Source organism: Macaca mulatta, chromosome X, assembly GCF_049350105.2.
Source record: "Macaca mulatta isolate MMU2019108-1 chromosome X, T2T-MMU8v2.0, whole genome shotgun sequence".
NCBI classification, from domain to species: Eukaryota; Metazoa; Chordata; class Mammalia; order Primates; family Cercopithecidae; genus Macaca; species Macaca mulatta.
In genome coordinates, this window is record NC_133426.1 from 130111550 (window position 1) to 130134687 (window position 23138).

Sequence of the window (23138 nt, forward strand, 5' to 3'; positions counted from 1 at the left end):
CTTACTAGGTCAGGAATATCACCAAAGGTTTTAAATGTCTAGATAGTTTGAGTGATATGGATATGGTTACATGCTTATTTCATAGAAACAGCATGTCTAATTTCACAAAACATTCCATTTCAAAACGCAAATCTCACCTTATGAGAAAAGTCAACTGAATGTCAATATCCTCCTCCATTAACATGACTAACTTCTATCGCAGCTGTTTAATGCAGATTTTTAAAAGGGAAAAATATTTTTAAAAACTTACCAAACATGCTAATACCAACTGTGTAAAATAGTCTCTCTTGCTTTTTTCTTCTAAACAATTTGTCTCAATATCTATAATGATGAAGACGAAAAAAGTTTGATTGATTTTTCTACACTCCCCAGCACTAAAGAAAGATAATTATTTAAAAACTAATTTCAAAATGCCTCAATCTGAATTTGGAAAAATTCAAAACTATGGTAACATGAAATATTATATGAATGCTTTAATTTCTCCTAAAACTGGAGGTTGACCCTGTGACCTATGACAGATCCATAAAATGGTACATCAATTACACTGGAGCTGCCTGCTATGGCACTGGAAGCAACAAAGCTTCATAAAAAATTGTTCGCAAAAAACGAAACACTCAAAGTTTAAATGACTACTTGTCAGAGATGCTAAAAAGAAAAAAAAAAGATTATTTTAGGTGAAAAGTTGAATAGGGTTATAAGAAAGATTTCTTCTAACTCTAAAGATCCTAATACTCATGAAAATCAAACCCATGACTTTCGCCACCCTGGTCAAATTACTATGTCCTAACCAAGCTACCTGGCCACCAACCTTATGAAAAGACAGTATTAAAAAATAGTTCTGGCCAGGTACAGTGGCTCACGCCTGCAATCCCAACATTTTGGGAGGCCAAAGCAGGTGGATCACCTGAGGTCAGGGGTTCAAGACCAGCCTGGGCAACATGGTGAAACCCCGTCTCTACTAAAAATACAAAAATCAGCTGGGCGCAGTGGCACCCATCTGTAAGTGCAGCTACTAGGGAGGCTGAGGCAGGAGAATCACTTGAACCTGGGAGGCGGAAGTTGCAGTGAGCCAAGATCATGCCACTGCATTCCAGCCCGGGTGACGGAGTAAGACTCTGTCTCAAAAAAAATAATAATAAAATAAAATAAAATAAAATAAATAACATCTTATCTTGAATTATAATTCTAGTCAGTAAATAGAAATTATTCAAAATTTTTATCTTCCTACTGAAATATTTAAAAACTGAGACTGTGAGTTTCAGTAAATTATTCAGAAAATTTGTCAAAAATTTTTCTGATCTGAAGTGTGGAAGAAAGAAAACAGTGCCAAATGCCAAGCACCAAAAATTTCAACCAGCATTGGCAGGATTACAAACAAGGCTAATCTCAGGATTACTGCTTTAACTGATTATATACTATTAACCTAATTTTACAGTCAACTCATAATTTAGAATATGCTATAAAGAGAAGCACTGGTTTTAGTGAAGTAATAAAAATTGTCCTCTACACGCTCTACTGCCAACATTGAGAATCAAAAGAGAAGGGGATTTTTCATCAAACATATCCACATTTTCCTGGCCCTTGACTTTCCCTTCTTGGACAGTTGCCATTTCTACATATCCTGGCCACTGTAGCTAAGCATGCAGTTAGCTCATGTGTATTAAGGAAATTTTAGGGTGTAATTTATGCAATGTAAATTACAGTATAATCTCAATTTCTCATTAAGAGTTTTAACCCATGTGTACCTCACCAATCCTTTTCAGGGACTCCCAATTGTTGCCCTGCTATCTGGTTTTCTGGTCCCTCCTCAGTCTAGAACTTTAAAGATACTGATTTTAAGGGACTGGGGCTAAACTGAGTTCATTCTTTTACCCAACATCTATCTATACTCCAGGGCCCTAAAGTCCCTAAGATCTACCTCTCAAGGTCCCTAAGATCAGAGGCAACGGATGGCAGATTCATCCTGTTCAAGTCAAGTCTCTCTCCTCTCAGCCACCTAACCTGATTAAGACAGTTATCCTCTGAGGGTTTGTGAACCTGGAATGAATTATTTTAGCTCATTAATCTTAATTCTTAGAATTGGATAAATTACTTAAATGTCTAACCATTCTCTTGGGTTCTGACAATGTTAGGAAATGCTTAATAGGGTCTCAGTAAATTTCTTAGCTGAACTATCTCAACAATCAGTACAGGACTCTATTATCCCAACTGTACCTTCCCTGGTTTCTTTATTCTTTTTGCTCTAACTCATTAACTCCATTCTAATAAACTCATTTATTATCCCTGACTCCTCTACTTCGAATAAATTCTCTTTAATTTCCCCTGATTTTAATAAAAAGCCCTCAGCTATTTCCAACTCTAGTGCCCAGTATCACCAATTACCTACTCTAGCCCAGAGGTCCCATCAGCATACCAAGTTACAGCAGACTCCCCGTTTCTATAGCTCTCACGTCCCCTCACCTTCATATGATTAGTCTATTAAAGTCGCTATCAGCCGGGTGCGGTAGCTCAAGTCTGCAATCCCAGCACTTTGGGAGGCCAAGGCAGGCAGATCACCTGAGGTTAGGAGTTCGAGACCAGCCTGGCCAACAGGGCGAAACCCTGTCTCTATTAAAAATACAAAAATTAGCTGGGTGTGGTGGTACATGCCTGCAATCACAGCTACTCGGGAGGCTGAGGCAGGAGAATCACTTGAACCTGGGAGGCGGAGGTTGCAGCGAGCCGAGATCATACTGCTGCATTCCAATCCGGGCAACAAGAGTGAAACTCCATCTCGGGGCGGGCTTGTGGGGGCAGGGGGGAGTTGCTATCTTAACCTGGAAAGCGCAGCACTAATTTCCCTTATAACTGTTAACATTTAGAATGACAACATGATGTAATAAAAAGATAACAGGCTGTGGAGCCAAAGGGACCCAGGTTCAAATTCTGCCTTACTGGCTTGTGTGGCCTTGAAAAATCACCGCTTCACTGAACCTCATTTTTCTGATCTGTACACCTACCACCATTACAGGAGTTGATGTAAGGATTAAAATAAAAATTAAATGCTTAACACAATGCCTAGAACATGGAAGGTACTCTAAAAGCAGAACTTAAATTGTTATTATTATCATTATTATTATCATCATCATCATCATCATCATCATTATTATTAGAGGTAGCTCACATTCTTACTCCTATTCCCCAGCCTTGATCTGGGGTCACACTTTAATCATTTTTTTTCTGCCAAGGGTGAGGGTGGGTGAGTGAGGGGGCAGGTGAGGAAAATCCTCTTCCCAAGTTTGCCATCATAATCTTGCTTATAAAAATGGACTGGATAGGCCGGGCACTGTGGCTCACTCCTATAATCCCAGCACTTTGGGAGGCCTAGGTGGGCAGATCACTTGAGGTCAGAAGTTTGAGACCAGTCTGGCCAACATGGTGAAACCCCATCTCTACTAAAAATACAAAAAAATTAGCCAGGCGTGGTGGCATGCGCCTGTAATCCCAGCTACTCAGGAGGCTGAGACAGGAGAATCACTTGAACCCAGGAAGCAGAGGTTGCAATGAGCCAAGATCGTGCTACTGAACTCAGCCTGGGTGACAGAGCAAGACTCCATCTCAAACAAAAAATGGACTGGATAGGCTAAGAGAAATTTCCCAAGAGCAACCAAGCATCATCTTCATGAATTCATGTTACTAGTAAAAGACAATGACTTGTAACAATAATTCATATTACTAAATAACTACGAAGGGAAAAATATAACCTAATAAGTCAATAAAGAAATTACTAGGGCCAATAAGCTGATAATTGATGATTACCCAAAGAAAGATATACTCCTGACACTATCAAGGAACAATAGCTTCCACAAAATGTTACCTACAAATCAGTCTTACAGTTTTACAAATTTATAGTAAAAATATTTTTAACTGAAATTTGTTTCATGATATATTTATTTGCAAAAAAAAAAAAAAAAAAAAAAGGTAATATCTTTAGTGCCTCACTAAAAATTTTAGCTTAAAAGGTTTTTTGGTTGGCTTAAATCAATCCAACAGATAGCATGAACATATGAGTAAAAGGGGGCACTATTAATAATTAGCCAGTGAAAACAAAACTGGGACATGTGCTCATCTCATCAACGGTCTTCTCTTTTCATTTATCACTCCCAGTCCACATACATGTTGACCTACTCCCAACATTACTGGGAACTTATGAAATCTGAAACTTCCTGAAGGATCAAGCACCAGCATTTACATTTGTCAAGAACAAATTCTAAATTCTCAGTAAGACATTTAAGTAATGTATCTAATTCTAAGAATTAAGATTAATGAGCTAAAACAATTCATTCCAGGTTCACAAACCCTCAGAGGATGTCTTATTTTAAAGTGAATATTGGCTGGGTGCAGTGGCTCACACCTATAATTCCAGCACTTTGGAAGGCCAAGGTGGGAGGATCACTTGAAGCCAGGCATTCAAGACCAGCCTGGGCAAAATAGCGAGACTCTGCCTCTAAAAACTAACTAAATAAATAAAATGAATACAATAATGTTTGGCAACGTCTTCTATTAGATTCAAAGTAACAGAAAGCACAAGACTGGGCCTAGTGCCGTGGCTCATGCCTATAATCCCAGCACTTTAGAAGCTTCAGGTGTGCAGATTGTTTGAGCCCAGGAGTTCCAGACAACCCTGGGCAACACGGTGAAATCCAATCTCTACTAAAATATATACATTTTTTGTTTATATTTATATATACACACACATATATTTATATTTATATATTTGTTTATATATAAATATATGTTTGGTGTGTGTGTGTATGTATGTGTGTATATATATATATTAGCAGGGCGTGGTGGTGAAATAGGAGGATCACTTGAGCCCAAGAGGTTGAGGCTGCAGTGAGCCAAGATCACACCACTGCAGTCCAGCCTGGTCGAAAGAGTAAGACCGTGTCTCGAGAAAGAGAAGAAAAGAAAAGAAAGCACAGGACTGACTGATGGGAAACCTGTGCTCAGTTATTTTCATCTAGATCTAAAATTGGAGAAAAAAAAATTATAATAAACATTACTTTTTAAATCCATGCCATGGGACACTACATTTCATTCTAAGTCACAGAAATACTCCTTTTTTTATCTTGCATGAATCCGTATTTATTCTGGAAAAATAAAGAAGTTGCTATTCCCAAAGCTGGTTTCTCATCCTCAAAACAAAAGTACTTTTGATTACTTTGGCTCTTCTTGCTCTTTCTAAAATTAAGAAGAATCAAAAGAGTACAATAGCAAAGTATTTCTTGAGTGTCCTAAGTATGAGATTCTGACATCATTCATTGAAAACCTGCATTAAATAAGATTATTTGGTTACCAAAATCTCAGAAAACTTGGCCTTTTAACTTGAAATAACTTAATTTAGCTCAAATTTATACAAATCTACATTGTCAAAAACTCAAACAATCTGAATTATACCTCTAAAGCTTGTTTATAACATTATGACATTTGACTTATATTGCTATATTCTCTACAAAGAATCAATTTGCTTCGAGATTTGCAGAAACATTTGTAAAATTCTTAGTTTAAAACATTTTATTTAACAAACATTTGACTTACCAAACAGCACATTACAGGTGAAATAAAGGCTTAATACCTACCTAATATGCAGAATACATCAGCAAGAATGGAGGGCATATCCTCACGAAATTCCTAATTTTAAAAATATAATTACAGTAAATAGCAAAAAAGCACACAGCAAGTATTAGGGTTTCATAATAACACTCTTCTGTGAAACTTAGAAACAAAAAACGGCTGGGAGCAGTGGCTCACACCTGCAATCCCAGCACTTTGGGAGGCCAAGGAGGGCAGAAGACTCGAGCCCAAAAGTTTGAGACCAGCCTGGACCACGTGATGAAATCCCATCTCTACAAAAAAAAAAAAAAAAAAAAAAAAAAAATTAGCCAGGCATGATGGCGCACTAGCTACTCCGGAGGCTGAGGTGGGAGGATCATTTGAGCCTGGGAGGTGGAAGCTGCAGTGAGCCAAGATCGCACCACTGCACTCCAGCCTGGGCAACAGAGGAAACTCTGACTTTAAAAAAAAAAAAAAATTTATTTCCAGGTGAAGCTGAAAAAATTTTTTAAAAAAACCAAAAACCCCATCATTATATTGACAAATATTAAAATTCTTCAAGTAAACTTTCATAACAAAGAGGAAGATAATGTTTGCAAAAAATGTTTACGTCTGCCATGAAATAACTTGATTAAAAAACGGAAACCTAAACAAGCACTTTGGGAAATATTAAAGAGCACAAACGAGTAACATTTTTCCAATGAGGTTTCATTTTAGAAATCACATGAATTTAGAGTACCTCATACCTACCTAAAGGAAGACTGTTAAAAATGGTACATTTTTCACCCAAGACTTTAAATGTTGTGCTCATGCCTGAGTCAACATTTGATCTATGCAAAAATCATAATGGTATCAGAAAAACAGAAATCTTGAAAATACAAAACCAGCTAAAAAGCTAAAAGCTGGTTTGGGGGGGTTGTTTTTTAGTTTCAGGAGGTACATGTACGGGTTCGTTACATGAATGTATTTCGTAATGCTGGGGTTTGGATTTCTATCGAATCCATCATCCAAATAGTGAACACAGTACTGAATAGGTAGTTTTCCAACCCTTATTCCTCCTCCTCCCTCTCCCCTTTTTTAGAGCTCAATGTTCTCTTTATTTTCTTTATTCACTCTTGTAGCCTTTGGGGAAAATGACCCAAAATCGGGCCAGGCACAGTGGCTCACACCTGTAATCCTAGCACTTTGGGAGGCCAAGGCAGGCGGATCACAAGGTCAAGAGTTCAAGACCAGCCTGGTCAACATGGTGAAACCCTGTCTCTACTAAGAATACAAAAATTAGCCGGGTGTTGTGGCATGCGCCTGTAATCCCAGCTACTCGGGAGGCTGAGGCAGGAGAATTGTTTGAACCTGGGAGGCGGAGGTTGTAGTGAGCTGAGACTGTGTCATTGCACTCCAACCTGGGTGACAGAGCAAGACACCGTCTTGGGGGAAAAAAAAAAAAAGAAAGAAAAAGAAAAGAAAAGAAAAGGACCCTCCTGTTTCTGAATAAAAACTTCAGTATTATTCTAGACTTGTCTCTTGACTTTCTACTCCCACACTCAATTTTAGGGCTATTTTGCATTAGAAGGGATCATAGTTCACTTATTGCAGTTAACAGTTTGCTGGCAGTACAGCAACCCTAAAATTAGCCTATTTTCAGAAACTAAAGGAAATTCTAAAGAAAAATCTGGCAGCTGCAAAGAAATGCACAAGATACTCTTCTGTGGGTAAGATACTGGACAGTGTTTAGTACTAAGAGAAAGCCATGACAAAGACAATTAAGCTGCAGAAGTATCTATAAAAACATCATTAAGTATTCAAAAGAAAGAAGCTATGTAAGAACCAAACATACATACATAAAATTCACTTGAACTATCCATTTTCAATAAATGGAAAAAGAATCAGAATCAGATCCCATAAACAAACTAAAACCTATACCAATGCTCAATTTACAAAATGAAATAACCTTGTCAATCAGATTTTAGCCTCAAATTTCTTAAGGGCTCTGAACTCTGGTTACGTCTATTTAAATGCAAGTACTCAGGCCACTTGAAGATCAGAAATATAGTAAGATAAGAGTTTTCAAAAATGAAAAATTAGTTATTTAAGAAAGATTGGCAGCAACTGAATTTTTTTAACGTTAAAAGAAAAAAAAGGAAATAGACTACTCCAGCATGAACTAATGCTGTTGTTATCAGTTGGAGATAATTTAGAGACAAAAGGGAAATTCACTGAATTCCTACTGCTCAAATACACCCCAATATGGGGTGGAAATCACAACAGCTAAACTTAGAATTTCCTTAAGACTATCCCTGGGAAAGCACAAAAAACATACAAATATTACCTCCCCTGACAGAAAAAAAGGCTACAGAAGATTAAAGAAACACAGTAAGAGAAGTTCAGATTGAGACCAAGAAGCTTCAATTCCCACACCTTAATAAAACCTATTATAAAAGCTATTCTGAATTTTATTTATATACAAGTTCATTATAAATGTATATATACATACACACACACAAGATAATTTTATTCATATACAAGTTTAAAAACCAGCTTAATAATAAAAGAACAGCACACCACTCATAAAACCTCAAGCTTAACTACTGGTTTACAATGTGAAAGCCCATCTTCCAATTCAAATGCCAAACCACCATGAAAAACATTTGGTCTGAATCTAACTTAAATCCTCCAAAGAAAGAGTGAAACAGAATAACCATGTAAAAGGGTTTTTTTTAATCTAGTCAATTTTTTTTAAACCATAAGTAAATGAAAACTGGCACCAAGTGAATGTTAGAGCCAAGCAATAGCAATTTAAAATAATTTAATCCTCAATTTTTAAAATATATTTAATTTCTAAACATAACTACAAACAAAAAAATGACTTATATTGAGAGAAAAATATTTTAGCCAATTTATGTTTTTAGAGTGGCGTTTTTAATTAAGGATCCCTTAATTTCTTTTTTTTTTTTTTAATTATACTTTAAGTTCTAGGATACATGTGCACAATGTGCAGATTTGTTACATATGTATACATGTGCCATGTTGGTGTGCTGCACCCATTAACTCATCATTTACATTAGGTATATCTCCTAATGCTATCCCTCTCCCCTACCCCCACCCATGGATACCTTAATTTCATTACAGCACAGCCTTTTTTTTTTTCCCCTACCAGCTTACCTGATATTTCCTACTTTAGTAACAACCAGATAAAAAGATTAAACTATCTGTGTTCCTGTCTGGCAAAAACGGTTTACCAATATCATCTTAAAACATCCACTACTCCCTTCCATAGTTTTGAGGGGAAAAAAGAAAAAAAAAAGAAAATTTTAAAAATCCATCCACTACTATAATTTTGAATAAAATACAAGTTATAAACTTCAGGGATCTTTGTGTCAAAGCAAAAGATATATAACAACTATTAACTTAAAAATATGTATATACATACTTACACTAATGTCATTAAGAACATTAGATGCCTGTTCATGCTTTAAATTTCCTTTAATTACATGATATGACAACTCATAGAGAGCTTGCTGGAAATCTGTTGAACATAAGAGAAATAAATGTAAGGATACAGTCTCTTGAACATGAAAAGTAAATCTATATATTTCCTACTTCTCAGAATTATTATAAACATCAATAATGAAAAAATATAATTCTAACGCTTTTCCTCTAGCACTTTTTTCTTTTTCACAAAAACATAAAATTAAAAGGTTAGAAAAATGTTAACCACCTCTCCACTACTATAACTACAGCTTGAGCATTCCTTTCCAGTTTTTTCTGTATGTCTACAGATTTTACATATTTAAATTCACCATGCACATCATATAGCATTCTGATTCCCCCCAAAACACTTTTAAAGCATTTTTTCATGCTACTCAAGTCTCTCTAATTATTTTCAATGAACTCTAGCGAGTGGATTTAAACCAATCATTCTCCTCACTAGTAGACTTCGGATATATTCTCAATTCAATCTCAGGGCTATAGTGACAACAGATAAAGAGTAGCAGTAAATATACTACCGAGTTTTAACCATACCCTAGAGTGAGAGAAGTTTCTCCCCAAATCTAAAATCTCTTTGTCCCATAAAAATCTAACAAAAAATACATGTATAAAATGGTAGTTCTATGATAACTGTCAACCACAAGTAGCAACATTCACTATTAATTACCACAGTCCCCTTTCCTGAAGAAAGATATTTTGGTTTTGGAATGGGTAGTTAGTGGCCAGGTGAACACCTCTTTCTGGTCATCTTTTTTTTTTAAGTCCCATGTACTAAAAACTCTACCTCCTTCCAATCATGAGAAAGTAGTTAAACAAGAAGCTTTAAAGATACTAATGTAAAATAAAGTCTATTTACAATCTACTTTTGAGCAGAATCAAATTTTTTTCAGAACCAAACAGCAAGTTAAAAAATCAAATATTTTAAAAATCTTCTTAGCCAGGTGCAGTGGCTCACACCTATAATACCAGCACTTTGTGGAGCCAAGGCAGGAGGATGGCTTGAGCCTAGGAGATCGAAACCAGCCTGGGCAACATAGGGAGACCTCATCTCTACTAAAAAAAAGAGAAAAAAAATTAGCCAGGTGTGGTGGCGTGCACCTGTTATGCCAGCTACTTGGGAGGCTGAGGCGGGAACTTGAGCCCAGGAGACTTCCGGAAGTTGCAATTAGTTGTGATAGCACCACTGTCTCAAAAATAAAATTTAAAAAAAACTTCTCCCCTGCTATGACTCCTAGCCACAAAAAAGAACATAATAGAAATCAAAATGTATATAAATCCCCCCTTAATGAAAATACTATTTTGCAGTAAAATTAACTTGTTCATTAAATCATTTGCTATTGCTATTGCTAATAATTATTCCAAGTATTTATGAAGAATTATTTATTAAATATATTCTGCCTATTTTACAACTATATCTTCATTGTGCTTTTAAATAAACAATATAAAAACAAAGGAAAAAATTTCTATTTTTTGGTATCGTAGGTATAAGAGGTCAACTTCATGCTTTGTATTTCCATGAATAAAATGCTTTACAACAAACAATACTTATTTAAAATTTTCCAGACAATTAAGGTGGGTTTTTTTTTTTTTTAAGCAATCAGAGGAACAAAATAGCCAATTATCAAAAACTAAGGTCCCGTGAGAATATGTCCTCTGGTACTCATAGCGAACCAGGGAAGTCTAATCTTAATCACAGAAGGAGATTAAAATAGAGAACAAGTGACCTGGGTCATTTTGCTGACACTAAAGTGACATAAAAACAATCATACTGTGATCCACACAGCAGCAACGATAGTTCTCAAATCACAATTTTTTTTTTTTTCTTTTGAGACACAGTCTCGCTTTCCAGGCTGGGGTACAGTGGCGCAATCTTGGCTCACTGCAACCTCTGCCTCCTGGGTTCAAGCGCTTCTCCAGCCTCAGCCTCCCGAGTGACTGCAATTACAGGCGTCCGCCACCAAGCCCAGCTAATTTTTATATTTTTGGTAGAGACAGGGCTTCACCATGTTGACCAAGCTGGTCTTGAACTCCTGACCTCAAGTGATCTGCCCGCTTTGGTCTCCCAAAGTGCTGGGATTATATGCGTGAGCCACCATGCCTGGCCTAATTCACGAGTTTTCTAAATGCCTATTTAAGAATGGTTGGGAACTCCTACTGTGTTTTATCCATAGAAACTGTAAGTGGTGGTTTAAAACTATCAGGCTAGTTCCACAGAAACCTATAAAATCTATATTGCGGGTGAAAAACTTTACATTTACAATGAGGAGGAAAACTTATAACCCTTATAGTTATCCACAAAAAATTCAATAAAATATTTTATCTTAACGCTAACACTTCAGAAAGAGTAGTTTTAAGAATGGCCACTAGAGGCCAGGCACGGTGGCTACACCTGTAATCCCAGCACTTTGGGAGGCCAAGGCAGGCGGATCACAAGGTCAGGAGATCGAGACCATCCTGGCTAACACGGTGAAACCCTGTCTCTACTAAAAATACAAAAAATTAGCCGGGCGTGGTGGCGGGCGCCTGTAGTCCCGGCTACTTGGGAGGCTGAGGCAGGAGAATGGCGTGAACCCAGGAGGCGGAGCTTGCAGTGAGCCAAGATCGCACCACTGCACTCCAGCCTGGGCAACAGAGCAAGACTCTATCTCAAAAAAAAAAAAAATTAAAAAAAAGAATGGCCACTAGAAGGTACTTCTAGAGATTCTTAGTTTTTGCAGGGTTTGAATGTTGAAGACACCAATTCTTGGTTATGTCTAATAATATTACTAGTACTACTCATGTTTGTTTTTTTTAAACAATAATGTACTGTTTATTTTCAAATAGCTAGAAGGGATTTTGAATTTTCCCAACACAAAGAAATGATAAATGTTTGAGGTGATACACTAATTATACTAATTTGATCATTACACATTATATACACATATCAAAATATCACACTGTACCCCAATTACTCATGTTTATTAGCCATCCTTACAGTGTTGTTTCATTGGCAGTGGTTGGGGTGGGGGGAAGGTGATTTATAAAAGAAACAAGGAGAAGCAGTGTGTGCAAGGGAAACTGCCTGCCTGAAATGAAATTAATTCAAAGGAAGGGCAGAAAGAGAAAGGTCAGAGGGAACACTGCCCAAACACAAACCCCTAAGACAGAAAAGAGATTCTGAAGGAATGACATTCAGTCAGTTTCCTGCTAGGACAACAAACTGGAGCCCCTCAAACCAAAGCCTGACTGTTGACAGAGATCAGCCAAGGAGTGAGTATATGTGTTAAGGAAACAAGCAAGGGTAAGAGAAGGAGAGCACTGGCACTTCTGCCAATAAGGCCACACTCATAACTATTTCTGGTTTCACATGTGAATCAGAACCATGCAAATAAACAATAACCTAATAGTTATTAAAGATCCAGAGTCACATTGTTACACTATTTACACTATCATTTATTGAAAATTCTTCTATTTTATCCACCTAATGTTTCTATTAAACAAGATCAAAGTTAACTGAGATGTTAAAAACTGATTTTAAACACGGGGAAGAAAAAAGATAAAGTACCCAAGTATTTTTAGAAAGGAGTCTTTCTGTACATTCTTACACTTCAGACAGTCAACTAACTTAAACAAGAATACATTACTGTCTATCAACCTCAAAAATCTTTTGAGTGATCATGCAATTTTATAAGCAGGATAAACAAGAAAATAATTTGGGGATGGCAGGCTAGGAATGTTAATTCTTAAAACAGGTCTTACCCATATGACAGGGTAAAAAATGGCTTTTTCATTTGTTAAAAAAAACATTTTTCACTCACACATCCAAATGTTCTTTTTATGAGACAAGGTCTGTCACCCAGGCTGGAGTGGAGTGGTGTGATCTTGGCTCACTACAACTTCTGCCTCCCGGGTTCAAGCGATTCTCGTACCTCAGCCTCCTGAGTAGCTGGGATTACAAGCGCACGCCATCACACGCAGCTATTTTGTTTGTTTGTTTGTTTTTTGGTTTTTGGTTTTTTTTTTTTGGTAGAGATGGAGTTTCACCATATTGGCCAGGCTGGTCTCGAACTCCTGACCTCAAGTGATCTACCCACCTCAGCTTCCCAAAGTGCTAGGATTACAGGCATGAGCCACCACACCCTGCCCAAATGTTCTTTAAAAAGTATATTCTCAGCTATGCAAGGTGGCTCATGACAGTAATCCCAACAATTTGGGAGCCTGAGGCGAAAGGACTGCTTGAGGCCAATATGAGACCAGCCTGGGCAATATAGCAAGATACCTCATCTCTACAAAAAAATAAATTAAAAAAATAAGGCTGGGCACGGTGGTTCACACCTGTAATCCCAGAACTTTGGGAGGCCGAGGCGGGAGGATCACCTGAGGTCAGGAGTTCAAGACCAGCCTGACCAACATGGTGAAACCCCATCTCTACTAAAAATACAAAATTAGTCAGGCATGGTGTCACATGCCTGTAATCCCAGCTACTCAGGAGGCTGAGGCAAGAGAATCGCTTGAACCCAGGAGGCAGAGGTTGCAGTGAGCAGAGATTGCACCATTGCACTCCAGCCTGGTCAACAAGAGTGAAACTCCATCTCAAACAATAAATAAATAAATAAGCAAGGAGCGGTGTTGCACACTTGCAGTCCCAGCTACTTGGGAATCTGAAGTGGCAGGATCGCTTGAGCCCAGTTTGAAGCTGCAGTGAGCTATGATTACACCACCACTGCATTACAGCCTGGGCAATGGAAAGAGACCCTGTCTCCTTTAAAAAAAAAAAAAAAAAGACAGAAAAAAAAAGAAAATATATTCTCTCTTATGAAAGTTATAACTTTTGGTGGAACAAAAATAAGCATATATATATATGTAAAATTCTGTTCTTAATCTTCTATTCACAAAAGCATAATTTAAATGACCATAATACATTTTATCTAATGCTTTTGCCTTCAAATAGAATATCAGTTATAAAAATGTATTTTCTAATTTAAAAAAATACTGTGGGTTTTACCCCCAACAATACTACAAATGTAAATGCTTTACACTTACTAGACACAATCGCTTTTAGTTTTGTCCCTCCTTTGCCAAATCCACATGTCTAATTTTAAATTAATAAAACGTTAAATAGTAAAATCTTTTGAAACTAAAGATACTGGAAAATTATAATATATACTATTTAATTATATAATATTTTATTTAATAAATCATATCTGTGATATGCAATAAACAACTCCTTTGTTTGAATGTTTTCCATGACAACTGCCTTTAACAAGATCCCCAGACACCACCTAAACATAACCAGCTGTAGTAAAAACACTGAACCTCAGTTTCTGGAAATTTTCTAGTGCAAATAAGATCAGAACAATTTTTCTTTCCATGCTATCTTTTCTGTCATATTTATGATTGATACAGCTAACAACTGCTGAAATTTAGCTAAATATACCAAGCCCCAATTACAAAAGTCAAGCAATATCATATCATTATAATGCAGGTCAAATAACATCGGTATACAGAGATATAGTCTTACTGTAATTACAGTTTTAATCCTGACTATAATATAACCATGTAAAACCTTTATGTAATGTGAACTATCTTACACCTTTTGTTTTCATACCTAACAATGAATAGAAAGCAGACAGTTACTAATTTTAATCAAGCCAAAAATAACTAAGATACTTTTAAAAATCTTACCTCTATACGTCGAACTATCATGGCTTTTATTTTCACTGAGGATCCGACATAAATGCAAACTAGAATAAAATAGAAAACATTTCAATTTCCAACATAACATGAGATGATGCTTATAGAGCAAATTATATCAACTGGCAAGTAAAAAAAAAATTTTAATCAGGCATTTATTCTGCCTTTCATATACAAACTGTACCACTGGTAACTCATAGAAGATTAAAACTATCTCTGTAGTAATAAAGAAGGAATTATGAAATTAGAATATCACCATTTTAAGATCCCTAATTAATTACAGAATCTAGGCCAGGCGCGGTGGCTCACGCCTGTAATCTCAGCACTTTGGGAGGCCGAGGCGGGTGGATCACGAGGTCAGGGGATTGAGAAAATCCTGGCGAACACGGTGAAACCCTGTCTCCACTAAAAATACAAAAAAACTAGCCAGGCGTGGTGGCGGGCACCTGTAGTCCCAGCTACTAGGGAGGCTGAGGCAGGAGAATGGCGTGAACCCGGGAGGCAGAACTTGCAGTGAGCCAAGATCACGCCACTGCACTCCAGCCTGGGCGACAGAGCGAGACTCCGTCTCAAAAAAAAAAAAAAAAAAAATTACAGAATCTAGGCATCTACCAATGGCTGCTCACATTACAAAAAGAGGCCAGGCACGGTGGCTCACACCTGTAATCCTAGCACTTTGGGAGGCCAAGGCGGGAGGATTGCCTGAGCTCTGGAGTTCAAGACCAGCTTGGGCAACACAATGAAACCCCGTCTTTACTAAAATACAAAAGAAATTAGTTGGGTGTGGTGGCATGCACCTGTAGTCCCAGCTACTAGGGAGGCTGAGGCAAGAGAATTGCTTGAACCCAGTAGGCAGAGTGAGCCAAGATCGTGCCACTGCACTGCAGCCTGGCAACAGAGCAAGACTCCGTCTCTACAAAAAAAAAAAAAAAGAAAGAAAGAAAAGAAAAGAAAAAGAGACTATGAAACATTATGTGCCTCCAGATTCTGATGAAAGAAAACACCATGCAGGTTGGGCATGGTGGCTTACACCTGTAATCCCAGCACTTTGGGAGGCCAAGACAGGCAGATAGCTTGAGCCCAGAGGTCAAGACCAGCCTGGGAAACATGGTGAAACCCTGTCTCAACAAAAAATACAAAAATTAGCCTGGCATGGTGGCTCACGCTTGCACTCCCAGCTACTCGGGAGGCTGGGGTGAAAAAATCATCTGAGCCCAGGAAATTGAGGCTGCAGTGAACCATGACTGCTCGCTCCACTGTACTCCAGCCTGGGCAACAGAAAAAAAAAAAAGAAAAAGAAAAAAGAAAAAAAGGGAAAAAAGAAAAGAAAGCATCACCCACCTATGAAATTGTCTTGGGGGGGGGGGAAAGTGTAAATCAAAATCTGATCAAGCCATCTAGATCCAACTACCAATTTACAGAAAAAGACCACAGAGAAATATATTAAGAGATACCATAGGGATACAGTCACCAAAATTCAAACTGTGGGAAAATCTAACAGAGAGTGACCCAATCTCTTGAACAAACAAATTGCAAGGAAAAATATAATAAAATATAAAAGAAGAGTACAAGAGAGGAAAAGAGGAACAGAAGAGCTACAAGACAGAAAAACAATTAACAAAATGGCAGTAGTTAAGTCCTTTCCTGTCAGTAATTAATTACCTTAAATGTAACATCTAACTCCACATTCAAAAGACAAAGTATCTAAATTGATATTTTTTAAGACAAGCTATTTTTTTTAAAGCTGTATGCTGTCTACAAAAAACTTCTTTTAAATTTAAGGACACAGACAGGCTGAAAGTGAAAGGATGGATAAAGATAATCCATTCAAATGTTAGCCAAGAGAGAACAGGGGTGCCTATGCTTATATTAGACAAAATATACTTTGAAAATATAACAATTATAAATATATACACATACCACATCAGAGGACAAAAGCATATGAATATATGTGACACAGAACTGAAGAAATAAATAGACATCAACACAGTAATAGTAGGGAATTTCAATACACTACTTTCCATAGAATATCTAGACAAAAGATCAGTAAGGAAACAGAAGACTTGAATAATACTACAGACCGAATGGATTTAACAGACCTATCCTTAACATGCCACCCAAGATAAGGAGACTACATTCTTCTCAAGCACACACAAACCTTTTTCCAGGCTCTAACATGTGATCTAACCTTCTGATCACATTAGATATCACAAAAAAATAACACATTTTAAAAGACAGAAATTCCAAGTATCTTTTCCAAACACAATGGAATAAAACTAGATATCAATACCAGAAAGAAAACTGGAAAGTTCACAAATATGTAGAAATTAAACACATCTTGAACAACCAAAGAATCAAAGAACAAAATCAAGAAGGAAATTAGGAATTATCTTGAGACAAATGAAAATGAAAACATAAATACCAAAACTTACGAGATATACCAAAAGCAGTTCAAAAGAGGAAATTTGTAGCAATAATTTTTTTTTTTTTTTTTTAAACACAGTATCTCATTCTATCACCCAGGCTGGACTGCAATGGCAAAATCTTGGCTCACTGCAGCCTCGATCTTCTGGGCTCAAGTGATCCCCCCACCTCAGCCTCAGCACCCACCCCCAACACCCCATTAGGTGGGACCACAGGTGCATGCCACCATGCCCAGCTAATTTTGTATATTTTGAAGAGATGGGTTTCACCATGTTACCCAGGCTGTTCTCAAACTCCTGGGCTCAAGCAATCTGCCCACCTCAGCCCAACAAAGTTCTGGGAATACAGGCGTGAGCCACCAAGCCAGCACTATAAATGCCTTTTTTTAAAAAAATCTCAAATAAACCACCTAACTCAAAACTTCAAGGAATTAGAAAAAGTAGAATAAACTAAGCCCAAAGTTAATAGAAGGAAGGAAATAATAAAGATTAGGGCAGAAACAACTGAAATCGAGAATTAAAAAAGAAAACAAAAATCAGCCGGGTGCGGTGGCTCACACTTGTAATCCTAGCACTTTGAGAGGCTGAGGCAGGCAGATAGCTTGAGCTTAGGAGTTCGAGACCAGCCTGGGCAGCATGGCAAAACCTTGTCTCTACAAAAAAAACACAAAAAATTAGCTGGGCATGGTGCCCCACACCTGTAGTCCCAGCTACTTGAGGGGCTGAGATAGGAGGATCACTTGAGCCCAGGATGTCAAGGCTGCAGTGAGCCAAGATAGTGCCACTGCACTCCAGCCTGGGTGACAAAGTGAGAACTTATCTCAAAAAAAAAAGAAAAAAAAATCAATAAAATTAAAAGTTGTTTTTTAAAAAAAGATTAACAAAACTGACAAATCTTTAGCTAGACATTTAATAAAGAAAAAGAAAATGCAAACAAAATTAGAAACAAAAGAAAAAACATTACAACCAATTACACAGAAACAAAAAGGAATACAAGAGGCTAGTACACCATAATACCAGAGCCAGACAAAAACATTACAAGAAAAGAAAATTACAGGTCAATGCCTCTTATAAACACAGATGAAAAAATCCTCAATAAACACCAGCAAACGGAATTTAACAGCACATTAAAAAGATCATTCACCATGATTACAATGGATTTATCCCTGGGAAGCAAGGATGGTACAACATACACTAAATGTGACACATTACATTAACAAAATGAAGGATAAAAATCACTTGATCATCTCCTTAGATGCCGAAAAAGCGTTTGACAAAATTCAATACCCTTTTATGATAAAACTCTCAACAATTAACTAGCCTGCGTGACAGAGCAAGACTCCCTATCAAATAAATATACATACTAACTATAGAATGAATGTTCCTCAACACACACAAAAAAAAGACCATAAATAACAAGCCCACAGCTAACATTATATTCAATGGTGAAAAGTTGAAGGTTTTTCCTCTAAGATCAGGTACATGCCCACTCTCTCCATGTCTATTCAACAGAGTACTAAAAGTCCTTGCCAGAGCAACTGGGCAAAAAGAAGAAATGAAAGTTATCCAAACAAGAAAAGTGAAATTGTCTCTGCTGACAAAATGATCTTATATTTAGAAAATCCTAATGACTACACCATAAAATTGTTAGAAATAAATATGCTGTATCCATCAAGGCAAAAAAAATTTTAAAAAAAGAAATAATAAATAGGGTTAAGTTACAGGATATAAAAATCAACACACAAAAATAGGTAGTGATTCTATATGCTAACAATGAACTACCTGAAAAATAATTTTAATTCCATTTAAAATAGCTATAGCATTGCAAGAATGGCAAAAAGAGAAAAATAATAATAAAAATAAAATAGCTACAAAAAATAAAATACTTAGGAATAAATTTAACCAAGGAGGTGAAAGATCTATACACCACAAACTATCAAATGCTGATGAAAGAAACTGAAGATGACAAATAAATGAAAAGATATTCCATGTTCATTGATTATAATAATTAAGATTGTTTAAATGTCCATGCTACCCAAAGAGATATAAAGACTCAATGCAATCTCTATCAAAACACCAATGACATTTTTCACAGAAACAGAAAAATCCTAAAAATTTATATGGAACCAGAAAAAAAAACGAATAGCAGCCAAGGCAATCTTGAACAAAAAGAAAAAAGCTAGAAGTATCCCACTATTTGACTTCAAGCTACAGTTGGCCCTCTGTATCCAAGGGGGATTGGTTCCAGGACCATCTGCCACACACACCAAATTCACAGATGCTCAAAAGTCCCTTATATATGGCATATATACAGTCATCCTTCTGTGTCCACAGGTTCCGCATCTGCGGATTCAACCAACTGTAGACAGAAAACACTTACAGTCAGTCCTCCATATCCACAGCTTTTGATTTGTTGTTGGTTGAATCTGTGGATGCGGCCAACCAAATGTAAGGCCAGCCAACTATATATTACAAAACTAGGGTAATTAAAACAGCATGGCACTGGCATAAAAATAGACACATCAACTAACGGAATAGAATAGAGGGCCCAGATACTAATCCATGCATTTATAGTCGATTTTCAACAAAGGGTACCAAGAACACATTATGGGGAAAAAGGCAGTCTCTTCAATAAAGAATGCTGGTAAAACTTAATATCCACATACAGAACAATGAAACTGGACACTTACTTCACACCATATACAAAAACCAACTCAAAATGAATTAAAGACTTAAATGTAAGACCTGAAACTATAAAAATCCTAAAAGAAAAAACAGGGGAAGAGCTACACAACATTGGTCTGGGCTACAGTTTTTTAGATTTGACCCCAAAAGCTCAAGTGATTAAAGCAAAAATAGACAAATGGGATTACATCAAACAAAAAAAGTTTCTATGCAGGAGGCCAGGTGCAGTGGCTCATACTTATAATCCCAGCACTCTGGGAGGCCAAGGCGGACAGATAACCTGAGGTCAGAAGTTCAAGACAAGCCTGACCAACATGGAGAAATCCTTCTCCACCAAAAATACAAAAATTTTCCGGGCATGGTGGCACATGCCTGTAATCCCAGCTACTCAGGAGGCTGAGGCAGGAGAATCGCTTGGACCCAGGAGGCAGAGATTGCAACAAGCCAAGATCGCACCACCGCACTCCAGCCTGGAAAGCGAGACTCTGTCTCAAAAAAAAAAAAAAAAGTTTCTATACAGGAAAGGTAACAATTAACAGTGTGATGGAGACAACCTATGGATTCGGAGAAAACACTTGCAAGCCAAACATCAAATATGGGTTTAATATCCAAAATATATAAAGAAGTCAAGGGGCCGGGCGCAGTGGCTCACGCCTGTAATCCCAGCACTTTGGGAGGCTGAGACGGGCGGATCACGAGGTCAGGAAAGCAACACCATCCTGGCTAACACGGTGAAACCCCATCTCTACTAAAAAATACAAAAAAATTAGCTGGGCGAGGTGGCGGGCGCCTGTAATCCCAGCTACTCGGGAGGCTGAGGCATGAGAATGGCGTGAACCCAGGAGGCGGAGCTTGCAGTGAGCTGAGATCAGCCACTGCACTCCAGCCTGGGCAACAGAGTGAGACCCTGTCTCAAAAAAAAAAATTAAAAAATTAAACATATTCTCAAAATAAAAGAAAATGGTGATGCCAGCCAGGCACAGTGGCCCATGCCTGTAATTTCAGCAATTTGCAAGGCCGAGGCAGGAACATTCGTTGAGGTCAGTTGGAGATCAGCCTGAACAACACAGCAAGACTCTGTCTCTACAAAAAAGAAAAAAAGAAATAGGCATTGTGGTGTGAGTCCTAGCTACTCGGGAGGCTGAAGTGGGAGGACTGCTTGAGTCCAGGATTTCCAGGTTATGATGAGCTATGATTTCACTACAGCACTCCAGCCTGGGCAACAAAGCAAAATGCTATCTCAAAAACAAAAAATAAAAATAAAAAATAAATAAGCCTGGGTAACAAAGAGACCTCGTCTCCACAAAAAATAAACAAAAACTAGCCAGGCATGGTGGTGCAGGCCTATAGTCCCAGCTACTTGGGAGGCTGAGGTGGGAGGATCACTTGAGCACCAGAGGTGAAGGCTGCAGTGAGCTGAGATCACGCCATGCACTCCAGCCTAGGCAACAGAGTGAGACCCTGTCTCAAAAAAGAAAAAAAAAAAAATAGGCCAGGCCTGTGGCTCACACCTCTAATCCCAGCCTTTTTGGAGGCCAAGGCATGAGAATTGCTTGAGGCCAGGAGTTCAAGACCAGCCTGGGCAACCCAGCAAGACTCCATCTCTACAAAAAAAATTTTTTAAATTAGCAGGTCATGGTGGCACATCCCTATAGTCCCAGCCTCTTAGGAGGTTGAGGCAGGAGGATCACTTGAGCCCAAGAGTTCAAGGTTACGGTGAGCTATGATTGCACCACTGCACTCCAGCCTGGGTGACAAAAAGCAAGAGCCTGTCTCTCGAAAAAAATTAAATAAAATAATGCAATTGTTATGAAAAACAGTATAGAGATTCCTCAAAAAATGAAAAGTAGAACTACCATATGATCGAGCATTCCTACTTCTGGGTATTTATCCAAAAAAATTTAAGTCAGGATCTCACAGAGATAGCTGCATTCCTATGTTCACTGCAGCATTATTTACAATAGCCTAGAGGTAGAAACAACCTAAATGTCCACCAACAGAAGAGTGAATAAAGAAAACGTGTTGTATATCAATGAAAGCAAACATTATTCAGCCATAAAAAAAAAAGGAAATCCCGTCGTGCTACAACGTGGATGAACCTTAAGGACAGTGTACTAAGGTAAGAAGCCAGTCACAGGACAAACACTGTATGATTCTACTTATATAAAGTATCTAATGTAGTCAAACTCAGAAGTGAAAAGTAGAATGATGGTTGTCAGAGGCTGCAGGAAGGGGAAAATGGGGAGTTGGTGTATAAGGGATACGAAGTTCAGCTCATAGAATATGAAAAAGATCAGATCAAAAGATCTGCTAACATTGTACTTAGAGTTGACAACATTGTACTGCTCACTTAAAATTTGCTAAGAAGGTAGATTTCATGTTGGGTGTTTTTTTTCCACAATAAAAAAGTTACTTAAAAAGTTGTTAATTTTGTTAAATCCTGAACCCTAAGAACATATTTTGGTTTTTTTGTTTGTTTGTTTGTTTTTTGAGACAGAGTCTTGCTCTGTCACCCAGGCTGGAGTACAGTGGCACGATCTTGGCTCACTACAGCCTCTGCCTCCCAGGCTCAAGCAATCCTCCCGCCTCAGCGTCCTGAGTAACTAGGATTACAGGTGTGCACAACCATGCCTGGCTAATTTTTGTATTTTAAGTAGAGATGGAGTTTCACCATGTTGGCCAGGCCAGTCTCGAACTCCTGACCACAAGTGATCTGCCCACCTTGGCCTCCCAAAGTGCTGGAATTACAGGAGTGAGCCACTGTGCCTGGGAAAGCATGTCTTTTTTTAAGAACACATCCTTTTGGCTGGGTGTGGTGGCTCACACCTGTAATCCCAGCAGTTTGGGAGGCTGAGGAGGGTCGATCACTTGAGGTCAGGACTTCAAGACCAGTCTGACCAACATGGTGAAACCCCATCTCTACTAAAAAATACAAAAATTAGCCGAGCATGGTGGTGCATGCCTGTAGTCCCAGCTACTCGGGAGCCTGAGGCAGCAGAATCGCTTGGACTCAGGAGGCAGAGGTTGCAGTGAGCCGAGATCACGCCACTACACTGCAGCCTAGGCGACAGTGCGAGACTCTATCTCCAAAAAAAACAAAAAAAAATTAAAAATTAAAAATAACACATCCTTTTAATAGCCTATGTGATGAAATTTAGAAGTTTGCATAAGTAATTTCTGCCACACACCCAAATACAACCACAGTATTTGTCTACAGGTGACGCACCTGTGCGACTATTAGAATTGTAAGCTGAACCAGCTTGATTTTATGAAACA

The 23138-nt window shown here is 37.9% G+C and overlaps 1 protein-coding gene across 12 annotated transcripts in view; it reads right to left on the reverse strand.

Moving 5' to 3' along the window:
- The window catches only part of THOC2 (THO complex subunit 2), a 132424-nt gene that overhangs the window by 96817 nt on the left and 12469 nt on the right, over nt 1–23138 (reverse strand). For all 12 annotated transcript variants that reach the window (XR_013412544.1, XM_015128126.3, XM_077987565.1 and 9 more), the window contains exons 2-5: nt 14746–14804; nt 9027–9118; nt 5622–5673; nt 251–321 (exon numbers count right to left, since the gene is read on the reverse strand). Coding sequence is in view for 11 of the 12 variants with exons in the window: in XM_015128126.3 (XP_014983612.1) it covers nt 251–321; nt 5622–5673; nt 9027–9118; nt 14746–14804 (274 nt within the window). In the remaining variant the exon portion in view is untranslated. The remainder of the gene's footprint in view (nt 1–250; nt 322–5621; nt 5674–9026; nt 9119–14745; nt 14805–23138) is intronic.